Raw genomic sequence first — 13,497 nt, 5'->3', positions numbered from 1 at the left:
AAATTCTGCAAGCCAACATGTGCTAAATGCAGAAATAGGAGGAAAATGTGCAGGCACACAACACTTCTAGGTATAAGCAGAAGCATGACACAAATGCAACTGCTGTTGTTTTAAATGAGTAAAACAAAACACATACAATAAAAGATATGGTGATGACAGTATTTTGCATGGAAGAGTGTTTGATGTTTTATAGGAACTGACACAAGCTTTTATGGGTGTGGGAGCCAGTATTTTGTTTGGAAGAGTATTTGACGTTTTATAGGACATGAAATGTGAGGGCCACAGCAGGGCAGCAAGGACAGGTCAAACGAATTATGACAGTAATGTTACATGTGAATTATGTTTTCTCTGTTTTTGAATGTGTGTGGGAGGGGGGGGGGGGGGGGGGGCAGGCACTCTGTGGTGCTGTTAACAGCACTTTCATGAAAATTAGTAAGAACAAATGTGGTGAAAATATCTACAATTTCACACAAAAAGTAAAAGTAAGTCTTAAATAATCACACCCATACACTAGCAATTATAACACATAGGCAAAAAAATCTACTCACCAAGCAACAGAAGGAGAACACACATTGAACGGTATTTAAATTTGCAAGTTTTCAGAGCCAGTGGCTCACTCTCCTGGCAGAAGGGTTGAAGGGGAAGGAAGAGGGGCGAAGGAAAATGGCTGGTGAGGTTTAGGAAATGGGTACAGTTTGGAAAATCACCCAGAACCCTGTGGCAAGGGAGACTAACTGGACAGGGTGGGAAGGAAAGATTGATTGTTGGTGACTACACAGTACAAGATTTGAAAACCTGAGAGCCTAAAGGTGGAAGGTAGGTTAGTAATCAAGAAAGAGATTACTACCAAAACATCATACACGAGTGATAAAGGTGATTGGGGGTGGGGGAGTCAGGTCAGAAAATGAAAGATACAGGAAACTAAAAGGGAGTAAAGAAAGTAATAGTTACTGTGAAGAAATGCTGAGACTAAACAAATTAACATGAATTAAGGTGCGATGGGCAGTGAGAATGAAGGACATGTTGTAATACCAGTTCCCTCTTACAGAATTCTGAGAAACTAGAGTCTGGTAAAAGAATCCAGATGGCACATATGGTGAAACAAGAAACGAGGTCACGACTGTCGTGTTGTAGAGCACACACTACAACAGGATACTGTGTGTTGCCAATATACAACCTCTATGCCCATTCATCCTAACTGATACCTTGGAGGTAACCATGCCAATGTAAAAGGTTGAGCAGTGTTTACGTAACAGCTCGTATACAAAGTGTGTCATTTCACAGGTGGCTCCCCCTTTGATAGTACAGGGTGAGACAGAAAGTACTCCCGGATTTGAAAGGCATCATGCATCGTGCAACCATAGAGTAGAGGGGTGGGGATGCTCTTTAATAGGTGCATTTGTGCCATTTTCAGTGTATGTCACGACATGGTCAGGTGCTTTTGTCATTGAGCAGTTTATTCAAAATGGTGGATCGCCATTAACTACTCAACGTGTCTTCCACATTCACTTCACACTCTGGTGACGGGGTCCTGTTCCTGATAAGGAAACCATTTATTCATGGATTCTGAATTTTCAAGAGACTGGTTCTGCATTCAAATATAAATCCTTAGGTTGATGGCAGCTACAGGCCTGGAAAATGTTGCTGCAGTGATATATTCAGTTCAACAATCTCCTTGACATTCTGCAAGAAAGCATGCATTACCGACACTATCATCTGATAGAGGTGTGAGAAGAATCTTGCATCAAGATTTGAAAATGCACCCCTACATGATTGTGTTGATTCAAGAACTGTGTGGAAGTGATTACAAAGTCGGTACAACACTGTGTCAAAATATGTTTTGGGAATGTTCACCGAGAAGATGTGATTTTTTCATACAAGGCACATTTCCATTTTTCAGGTGCAGTAATCAAGCAAACTTGCAGGTACTGGTCTGAAAACAACCCCCAGGAACTCCATCAATGACCACTCCATACTCCCAAAGTAACAGTGTGGTGTGCTGTGCTGTTTTTAATTCTGGTGTGATTGGTCTGTATTTCTTTGAAGAAAATTGTGAGATTGTTACTGTAAACAGCAGTCAGTACTGTGCCCTGCTCCATGACTTCCTACGGCAGAAACTAGGTGAACTGTTTAATGATCTTGACCTTGAGAATGTGTGGTTCCAACAAGATGGTGCTAGCATACATAGTATGTCAATCACTTGCATTGGAGAGGGAAATGTTTCCTGGACATGCCATTTCTTTGCATGGTGATATTGGGGGACCATTACGTTCACCACACTTCACACACTGTGACTTTTTTTTTGTAGGTCTATCCCAGGTCCATGGTGTACCAACATTACCTTCAAACTATAGAGGCCCTCAAGGAAATGATAACTAACGAAGTTGAATCATGCTATAAATTACCTGTAGAGTAATGAACAATTTCACGCAACAACTCAACCAATAGATCAACAATGGAGGCAGCCATTTGAGTGATGTATTGTTTGAAACAAATTAATATTGTGTTTTCTTGTGTTTGTAGAAATAAAAATGTCCTACCTTATTTGGTTTAGTTTTTATTAACTTCCTTAAAAGGGAGTTCTTTCTGCTGCACCCTGTGAATTTTTTTCCAGTTACACTTACAGCTTTCCATTCTTATTAACTCATGAACTATGTTTCGGCAGTAATTTCCGTCTCACATATACCGTATTTCCACTTTTAAGTTCTCAGGTTTTCTAATCTCGTCTGGTGCATTCTCCAACAGTCTTCTTTCCTTCTCATCCCATCTGGTAAGTCTCCCCTGACCTGAGGTTCTGGATGACTTTCCTAAACTCTCTCCAATTTGTAAACATCACTAGTCCTTTTCCTTCAACCCTCTTCCTTCCCCTTCAACCTTTATGCCAGAAGGAGCCACTGCCTCTAAAAGCTTGCAAATTTAAATAACTTTATTTTTGTTTTCCCCTGCTGCTGCTGCTTCTGCTTGGTAAGCAGATTTTTTTTATCTGTCCAGTTACATTATATTTTAAAAACCTGATTATTTTCATTGATATATATTAGTCGATAAAATGTGGTGCAATGTGAGCCATGTGCCAATGTGCCACAAGCATGCACACATTGGAAGGTCCTTCTGCCAGAACAAAGAAATCGTGTCATAGGGCTCTGTCCTATGTGAAGGCGACTGAAAGACCTCATCCCCTCTGTGTGGCTGGAAGGAGGTATGTCATGACTGAATTATTTACTTTACTAGACACAGCTTATTGTTTGTCAATTCCAGCCACTCTATTTCCCATCTACATATGATTTTGTATCTCAACAGTGAGATGAGAGCATGGGGAGGGATCGCATACTGAACTATTTGATTATCGTGACATGCCTCCTTGGCAGCTACATCCACCATTTTGTTTCCCTTAATACCAACCTGCACTGGTACCCAGCAAGAAGAAATCTCCTTCCTTAGGCCTTTCTAGGTGAGGAGGACATTCGGGATATTCTGAGCTACTTTATCTGATAGGTACAAGTATTGTAAATAGTTACGGGCACTCAGAGTGCCAAGACAGATGAGGAATTCAGCAGTTGCAACATCTCATTTGGTCCAGTGACCTCAAGATCGCATATAATTCTGTATTGAACACAGTGAATTCTTGAGGCAATCTGATCTTGAGGACATGATCAGGGAAAACAACAGAGCAACTAATGGTGTCTTTTCTTTTAGATCCATCTGTGAATACAGCTTACATAGTTGGGGTGCTCATTTAAAATGTCAAAAAATATGGAAGAGTGCAGCTTCTCCGGTACTGAACTAAATCTAAAATTACTCTTGGCCTTTGCAGCTAGCATGGTAACAGATGACCCCAACCCTGGATTTGGGTTTGTACTTTCCCTACACCATGCAATTCCAGAAAATGCTGTATGCAGATCCCAAACAGCCTTGTTGCTTCTGTATGCTTCGATAAAAGACATTCCACAGCTGGATGAGCAACAGTATGGTATGCTGACAAATTGGGAACAGTGAGGGAGGATGTTCTATGCTAACGCACCATGAGGAGTTGCCTCTGCACAGTGAGAGGCAGTTCCACAGCCTCAGCACAGAGAATGGGTATGGGGCTGGTCCAGCATGCACCAGTGGCCAGAGCCTGATCCTCTCATGGTGGATAGCATCAATGATTTTTAGGTAAGAAGGCCCCATGGACACACACACTGTGCACACACAGTCTAGCAATGATCACACAAAAGCCCTACATAACTGGAGCAGAGTCAATCTGTCCATTACCCACAACCTGTGGCCTAAGGTTCCTTATGATACTGAGTGCTTTCCGGGCCCTTGTCTTCAGGTCCTTTAGGTGTGGTAGCAAAAACAGTTTGGAATAAAAAATGAGGTCCAGAAACCTCACCGAGTTCTTAAAATGCAGATTGGTGCCCCTCATATGCAAGCTAGGTAATTTAGAAATTTGTTGAGAATGGACACACTTATCTGCAGAAAATTTCGAACCAGTCTAGGCAATCAACTCCTACAACTTTTCACTGTAAGTTGTAATTGATGACTCATTGCTGCAGTGCTGGAGGAGGAACAGAGAAGCGTAAAATCATCCACTAATAAGGACCACTGCAGAAGTGCCTTACCATAGACATTATACTGTTTATGACTACAGCAAAGAAGGTAACACTTTAAACTCTTCCCTGGGGAACATGATTCTGTGTCTCAAAATTATATGACAGTACATCACCAACTAGGTATCTAAAAAGAGTTTTGATAAAGAGGACTGAATGAACGTGGGGATATGACCACAAAAGCCTCACTGGTGGAGCTGTCCTAGAATACTGTGCCCCAAGTAGCACTGTACAGCAGACAAGCTTAAAACAAAATATTCCTATATATTGCTGCTTACATAGGAAAGCTTCCTGGATATCTGCCTTTTGCAGGATCAACAGTGGATCGACATCTCCTGAACCACACTGAGAATGGCTAAGGAGCTGCTAGGTTTCTAATAACAAGACCAGATGATGGTTGACCATTCGTACTAAGGGTTTTCCTTCATAGCTTATTGAAGCAACACTAGTAACTACTGGGACATGTTTGGTCCTTTCCTGATTTGAGGAAGGGTACCAAAACTGCCTACCTCCTTGAACTGGAGAATTGTTCTGTCCACCATATCAAATTAAAAAAATTCGAAGTGTATTTCCTGTGATTCTATTTGAAAGTTTCGCAACATGCTGTATAAGATGGTTGTGACTGGGTGCAGTACCCACAAGCCTCAAACAGTGCTGAATTCAGCTGCCACATGGAGAAAGAGCAATTGTATGACTCAGAATTGATGGATCTGAAGCCCAACTCAATCTTTTCTGTGGTCACATGGTATTGGGGAAACACTGTATCCTGGCTGCCAGTAGCAGTAGTCAGTATAAAATGCTCTGCCATTGTCTGGATGATATCTGTGGGTGTTGGGTGGAGGCACAACTACTTCAGTATCTCTGCTACAAGTAACCGATTTCTTTTACCAGAAATCCTCCTGATGGATTCCCATACTTTTACAGAACAAGTGAAACTATGGTAGGATTCAGGAAAATGTGCTATGACCTTTTCTTGCTCTCCACAATTATATGTCAAGCTTCGGTTCTCACTACTCGAAAGCTGTGAGGTTTTCTGCTGCTGGGGAGCACTTAAACCATTGCAGAGCTGCACATCTGACCAGGATAGCTGAGCTACCTACGTCAAGTTACAGGATAGATAGTCAGAAGCATGGTGGATCACACTTGTAGCTTAGTATACCCATTTTTCGACCTTGTCTCTTAGTTCAAACACAGCCAGGTGGCAGAACAGCATCCAGTTAACTCTGCTGATCATCCACCTGGGTGGCTTTCTTTCAAGGATTGCTCTTTCTGGCAGGTGGGTCCAGCATAGGGAGTGGTCACTGGAATGTAGGTTATCAGCAACTTCTCACTGAACATAATTTGTGATGGCTGGGGAGCAGAAAGAGAGGTCCTTGGTTAAGGATAATCCAGTAGCACGTTGAAATGAGTGGGATTGCCTGTGCTAAGGATGCACAGTTCCAGACACATTATGATGGTTTCTAAGATTCAACCCCTGAGGCAAGTAGAGTTTGGGGCTCATAATAAGTCTCTCAGTACAAGAAATGGTTGAGGAAGTTGGTCTATAAGATCCGTGAGAACCTCAGAATCTAATGCTTCTTGTGGTGGTAAATAAGCGGGTGTATACTGATGCTCTGACCCACACAAACTTCAACTGCAATAAATGCAAGTGCAGCAGATGGTCCTGCACTAGGAGTTTCAGTTTCTCCACATGCATCCTGAACCTACAGACATTCTGTTTAAGTCTGGGACCCCATTTATCAATGAGGTTTTCCTTTCATCCTGTCTCTCTGTTGGGGTAGGGACCCTGCAATGAATGGAGGCTGAGACCAGGGACTAGATGGTTGCCCATCACAAATTTCATATCAAAGGCAAATCATTAGAATTGTCAGATAAAGTGCGATTTACATGGTCCAATGGTTTATGGCCTGTCTTCTACTGCGGTTGATGCTTCCTGTTTGCTTTGTTTGCCAGAGGAGACTTCAAATGAATTTTTGTGGCAGCAGTAGTGGCAGTGCTGGTGTGTTTACTGTAGTCTGCCTACTGAGGTGCCAGAAGCTCTACAATGTCAGCAATTTTGACATTTTCTGATGTTCTCTGGGCGATGCCTTGGGCTTTGTAATAACAGCACCTACACTAATAAATACAGGTAGTAATGCTGACACTAGCAATTTCTGTCTGTGTCGAGGCATCGGTTTTCTGAATAGGCTTTCCAAGAGCTGAAGGAAATGAAGTGGTGTCAGTGAGGGGTTGCATTGTTTTATAGATCTTATTGGCCTCACCATACAGGATACACTTAATTGTTTCTAGCTCCTCTATCTTTCTTTCCTCAAGGTATGCACTACAGTCTCTACTCCAGACAGAGTAATAACTAGATTAGTTAATGTATTTCACAGGAAATTAACAAATGACACCATTGTGGGTGGCTTTACCACATTTGCCACAAGTGGCTTCTCCCTTCCATGATAAAGTGATGACTAAAAGCAGTGGCATTTAAAACAGCACACTAGGTTGGGAATATCATGCCTCACATTTAAGTAAATAAAACCTGCCTTGATATGCTCTCTGAGTGTTGTGCTACGAATGTAATAATAAAGGCATTTGATTTTACAAGTTCACCATCTACCCATTTTATTATACTTTACACATTAATGACACATTCTTGCGCCTACTCGCCTTTCACTTCCTCTTTGAGAATACCTGTAACATCCCTACAAGACAACTTTTTACTGTAGTTCAAGGCGTTATATAACTCTTTTTCGATGGCATGTTCCCTGAGGCGTTTATATGGGAAGATCAAAAAGTTTTGATTTGAAGACTTCGTTGCAGCATATGTGCAACATAGCGGAACTACTGTGTGGGCATATTATTGCAAATGTGAGAATGTGAACTATGGTGACACTATTTACAAAATGTACTATTACTCTTTTCCTGGTGCCAAAGGACAAACCCCGGCAGACATCAATTGGAGAATAATAATTACGTATGGGGCAGACCGTCAAAAACACGGTGTGCCAAGTTCCGTGCTGGCTGCAGTTTTACACAAGACACCAAATATCACAAATGTTGTAACACAAAAGTCATGCCAACTCAAGTGGAAGACATTCGAGCACCTGCCCTAAAGTCATGATCTCTCCTCACGCAATTACCAATATTAAGTCCCTTATAAAAGGTCTCGCAGTGTCAATGACCCCTGTCAAAGATGTTCAGCAGGCAGTTACAGGATTCTTCACGCAGCAGAGTAAATATGAGAGTACTGTGAGAAGGATAGTTGCTACTCACCGTATAATGGAGATGCTGAGTTGCAGATAGGCACAACAAAAGGCTGTCGGAAAGTGAGCTTCAGCCAACAATGCTTTTGTTGAAAACTGAACCACCCACCCACACACACACACACACACACCCACACACACACGACAAGTCTCTGTGTGTGTGTGTGTGTGTGTGTGTGCGTGTGTGTGTGTGTGTGTGTGTGTGTGTGTTTTCAACAAATGTCTTGTTGGCTGAAAGCTTACTTTGTGACAGTCTTTTTGTTGTGTTTATCTGCAACTCAAAAGCATCTCCACTATAAGGTGAGCAGCAGCTATCCTTTTCATAATATTTTTACATTCCATCCTGGATTTTCCATTGTTAAATGTTAGAATTTTTGCAGGGGATTAAACAGTGATTGTTTTGTATATCTGTGGTAAATTGTTCAACTGTGGTGGGACTAGGGGTGGGGGCTAGATAGAGGAGAATGCAATGGAAAAACCAATGAGGCTCTGTCAATGTACTGCAGGTCAGGCATTTGGAGAAAGCTAACAGGGGACAGGAAAGGGAAGATTTGAGGCCTTGGATATAAGTGGAAGGAACTGAGAAAGAACTGCACAAGAATACAATTTAGAGAATTGGGGGATGACAACTACTGATAACAAGGCAGGCAGAAAGAATACGTATTTGCAGTTTACTGTTCAAATAATAAAAAAAATATATATATAAAAAGATTTAAAAAATTAAAACAAAAAGTCAACCAGTAGCAGTTGAGTTGAAAGGCATCTCCAAACAGAATTGTGCATTAACCTAGCACAGCAGCTCAACTCGGATGAGGAGAGCATGTGAGAGCAGAACGAAGAGAGGATGAAGAGAAATGACTGGAGGTAAGGGAGGATGAGGTCTGCAAGAGAGGTAGTACAGGAACAAAGAAACTAATGAAGTGCCAATGAACCCACCCTGGCACAGACAGGGGAAGAAGTGTATGTTACACAATGATGTGGAGGGCTCAGTGATTGAGACGGGTAGTAGGGGGGAGAGGTGGGGGAGGGGGGGGGGTAAAGGGGGGAAGACAGAAGATGAGGGAAACTGCAGAAGGTACAGTGTCGGCATAAATTAGTGGAGTAAAGTGGGAGGAATGTGAACCAGTGGAGGTAGATGTGGGACAGAGTCTAGCAGAGATGGAAAATTGCAGGATTAAAGGATTTGTTGTAATAACAATTACCATTTACATAATACAGAGAACCTTAGTATTTGGGAAGGGAGTGGGGGTCAGTGATAAGGATGGTATGGTCTGTCACGTAGTCACTGAAGTAGAATATGTTGCCAGTGGCATGCTTTGGGTGGTTAATTTCGTTCATGGTCACAGTTCGGCAGTGGCACTCAATTGGATGGGTTGTTTGTCTATAATGAAGTCCACATGAAAGGCTGTCAAGGAGCTGCAGCACAGTTGGTGTACAACATTGATAGATTGATGGCTGTAACATGTTCCCCAGCCTCTGATGAGGACAGCCTGTGACAGGACTGGAATAGATGATAGTGGGAAGATGCATAGGACACATCTTGTATGTGGATTTTCCACTGCATGTGACCCAGGTGGCAAGAGGTTGGAGACAGGTGTAACACAAAGATAGCTCATGATAGTTTGTAGATTGGATGGGTATTTCAGTCAGGTGGGAAGGATTTTAGGGAGAATTTTCTTCATTTCAAGGCACAGTTAATGGTAACTGAAACCCTCACATAGGATCTGGTTAAATGTTCCATTTGGGGTGATATTGGGTAATAAAGGGATGAAGGGGGTGCTTCTTTGCAGCTAGTTAGTGTGGAGTGGTGGGAGAAGAAGAGATATATGTGGCCCACACAACACTCTCCATCCCAATCCCTCATCCCCTCCCCAACTTACCTGCTTAACTCACTGTGAGCTACATTCAAATTTCGCCTGCATGATGGTGGGTTTGCCAGTGCCATATTTGACTGATGACCTTAGCAGTTAAGTCCCATAGTGCTCAGAGCCATTTGAACCAAACTGAGTCCCACTTCACCTAAGAACTGCTCACACCAGTCAGACTACAACATAGTAGTGATGTATATGCGTGTGTGTGTTTCTGTTAGACTGTTATCACCAAGAAATGAGATTGAACAAAAACTTAGCAACTATTTCAGTCTTGTTTGTGCACTATTCAAGTCACTCAATGCCTTGTCTACAAAATGAGTGGGTCTCTCCTTCCATTATTCACTCAGAACTTTGTGGTATTGTATCAGTACGAAATTTTGAGCAGATGCCTAAAGTGATTAAGAACTTATGAACAATGATGGAGATCAGGAAGACTGAAGTACTGTTGATAGGCAGTAGTCATAGTGAGGTACAGGTACAGAATTCAGGAATGTTTAACATGGTATCAAGCCATCAGGTTCTTCTGAGAAAGAGCACAGCTCAATCAGATGATTGGAGACTAAGGGGCTTTAGGAAAAAGTTTTACGCAAGAGCATCAGATGGTGATAGAGGGTGGAAAAGCACTAGTCAAGTTGGAACACCTAGACAATGTAGGTGGCAAAGAGAATATAGGTGTGTGTGTGTGTGTGTGTGTGTGTGTGTGTGTGTGTGTGTGTGTGTGTGTGTGTGTGTGTGTGTGTACATTTTCTGTTTTGTTTATGTGCCTATTGTCTATATAGACAAGATTTTTAGACTAGCAAAAAGGTATTACAAATGGTAGCTGAGGTAAATAGGAAAGAGCCTTGTAGAGATGTTTTCAGAAAATATAAAATACTTTCCAACTATACTGTGTACATTCTGCAGCTAAACATGTTTGTGAAACTAAATCCAGAACATAATGTAATAAGCAGTAATGTACATAACTACAACACACAGGAAAGGGAAAACTTTCACAGTATTACAAGTAATAAAAAGGCTGCAGACCACTGTCCACATATAGTAGGGACAATTTTTATTTACAATAGACTACAATTTGATTCCAATACAACTGATGTAAATACTTAAGGAATTAGCTAAATCACTTGTTAATAGAGAAATAATTGTATTCAACACAAGATCCTAAATTTTAATGTTCCCTTGTAAATCTATTAGTGTTTATATGCATTAGCTTGTTTTTGTAAGAGAAACCTGATAATTACTGATCCTCTCTTTTTATATCAATGTACGAATTTATAATTCACAGCTAATTACAATTAGTAGAACCTTGTATCTCACCATATATGTAAACTAAGGTCATGATAATGTCCGAAAAGTGGTTGTTGTATAGAGACCACATAAACACAAATAAATAAATAAATAAATAAACAGAAAGTTAATATCTCAACTATAAGATGAGTGGTTAAGTTTATTCCTTCTATTACTGTATTCCAAGAAAGAATTTCCAATATCATTGTAGTGAACGAAGTAACAATGTTTCTTTATGGCAGAAAATTAAAAAAAGGCACAAATACCAATGAATCAAAGATAAATGCATTAGACTATAGAAACTCTTACCATCCTCTGCAACTGACTTGTCTGTAATCTTCCCCGTTCCCCAAGGTTAGATCTCCACACTATATCAAGTTTTCCTATATTTGTAGCACCAGCAAGTAGTCTCAAATCTGATGTCAGTGATGGCTGTGGAGCAAGGCAATAAAGAAACTGTCGGCTTGCTTGTGGCTGAAGAACATTCACTTGGCCAAAAACAGATTCTCCAGCTGGAGTTGAGTTTAAGGCTGTCACTGAAAATCATTTTCCACAATAAAAGTCCAAATCTTAAAAACTGGCCTTTCAGAAGTAATATTTACTAAGCAAAATTATTGATAATTTAGGGTTAGAAAACAACTTATGTGCGTTAATGATATATTGTATACAGTGTGTGTATTATAATATATCGTGAAATTTTGAACATCTGTGAATGTCGCAATAAGCTATTACTGTTACTGTCAATTACAGGCTTAAAATTAATTGTGCTCTTTTAAAATTTTTGAGAACAGTAGGACTATCCTCATTCAAAACAATCATTCTTTAATTTCATTGTACAATTATGTGAGAAATATGTCCTTTTTAAGAATTTTCACATGATTACAAAACTATATTTCTATAAGTTACCAGTATGAGATTTTTGGATACATAATTTATTTTGGAGCAAATCGGCATTTGTGGTTCACAGTTCTACCAAAGAATGCATCACCCCTGAATTTCATTGTACAGAATCATTCTATTTGGCATGTCTATATTTCTGAAACTAGTAAACATATACAATGAATTGTTTTTTGATGAACAGGAAGCTCAAATAGTTTTTTTTTTTTTAATGCCTTTTCATGGGTGTTCAATATGGGCCCCTCTTGAGATGCAAGACGTATGTCAATGCGGTATTCAAATTGTTCCCACACTGCAGTGTCTCAAGTTACAGCTTCCACAGTTACTGTTATGCAATGTCTCAGTCATTCATTGTTGTTGGTAACAGAGGCATGTAGAGAGATTTTTTTTATAAACTCCCACAAGAAATAATCACTTACAGTTAGGTCTGGTGACCTTTGAGGCCAGTAACGTAAGGCTGAATCATTTGGTCCAGTGCAATCAATCCATTGTTCAGTATTTCTTTGATTTAAAAGTTCCCACACTTCCAGATGCCAATGTGGCAGTGTCCTATTCTTGGTAAATGAAATTGTTCAAATCAAAGTTCTCAAGCATATCTAGATATGCGCTTCCTGAAACAATAGCGGATGCATTCAATGTCTGGCACAGACACTTGGGGATTGCCCGGCGATTTGCCTTTACACAACCAACCTGTTTCTTAGAATTGTTCATGCCACCGTCTCTCTCTGCTGCTCTGTGCTGTAGGAGGATTCACACCATACCTAGTACGAAAGTCACGCTTAACAGTTATTACTGACCCGAAATGTGCAAAACGTAGAACACAAAATGCTTTCTATTGTCCCGACACCATTTTTACTAGAACTGAAGTGGGTGCTTGCTGCTGCAACCTAGCCGGAACCGTATGAAACTCTAGAGTTTGCTCTTTCCAAAATTACATTGTTCATGCACATATCTCAAATAACATAATAGTAATGATTTTTTTTTAAAAATCTGATGATTCTTTTTGATATAGCCTGTGTATCAATGCAAATAAATGTGTGTTGTCCTTTGCATAATCTATGAGCAATTGGTAGTAAATTGGTATTCATGATTTAGTTACTGTAGCAGATTTATATAACTAACATACTGTGCTACATCTAGTTTTCTCTTATAGAGTAGCCCTTTATATTACCGGCATGGATCGTAAATTAACTATGTTTTTGAGTTTTACAACACCTATAATTAATCTCAAAATGTTTTAGGAAGCTAGTAGTTTTTACCAAAGGTTTTTGTGTTTCCTTAATAGAAATCTCGTTTTGTGCATTTTCTCCAAGTCACTGTGGGAATTAGCAACTTTATAACACAACAGATTAAAAGACAATCAGTCAGCTTGATTTAAAGTTATCTGTTCACTGCCTTGTAAATACAAAGCACCAGCCAAAATGCAGCCCCCACTGTCAATGTTGTTCTCAAATACTGAATGAGTTGGTTGATATTCATAAGCAACTGGAAATACCTGACTACTGTCGAATGACTGGTAGCTGCTGTGAATTGGTGTGTTAGAAGAGCTGCATACTTGTGATACTGCTACTAAAGGTGTCGCAAGTACTATCCTCTCCTGTGGAT

At 40.4% G+C, this 13,497-nt stretch overlaps 1 protein-coding gene across 1 annotated transcript in view; it reads right to left on the bottom strand.

Annotated features, from left to right (window-relative positions):
• Positions 1-13,497, bottom strand: part of LOC126190715 (trafficking protein particle complex subunit 13) — a 226,094-nt gene that overhangs the window by 47,918 nt on the left and 164,679 nt on the right. Inside the window, exon 7 of the mRNA XM_049931188.1 lies at positions 11,305-11,531. Within this exon, the coding sequence (XP_049787145.1) occupies positions 11,305-11,531 (227 nt within the window). The remainder of the gene's footprint in view (positions 1-11,304; positions 11,532-13,497) is intronic.

Source organism: Schistocerca cancellata, chromosome 6 (assembly GCF_023864275.1).
Source record: "Schistocerca cancellata isolate TAMUIC-IGC-003103 chromosome 6, iqSchCanc2.1, whole genome shotgun sequence".
Taxonomy (NCBI): domain Eukaryota; kingdom Metazoa; phylum Arthropoda; class Insecta; order Orthoptera; family Acrididae; genus Schistocerca; species Schistocerca cancellata.
This window is presented reverse-complemented; position numbering and strand designations above follow the sequence as displayed.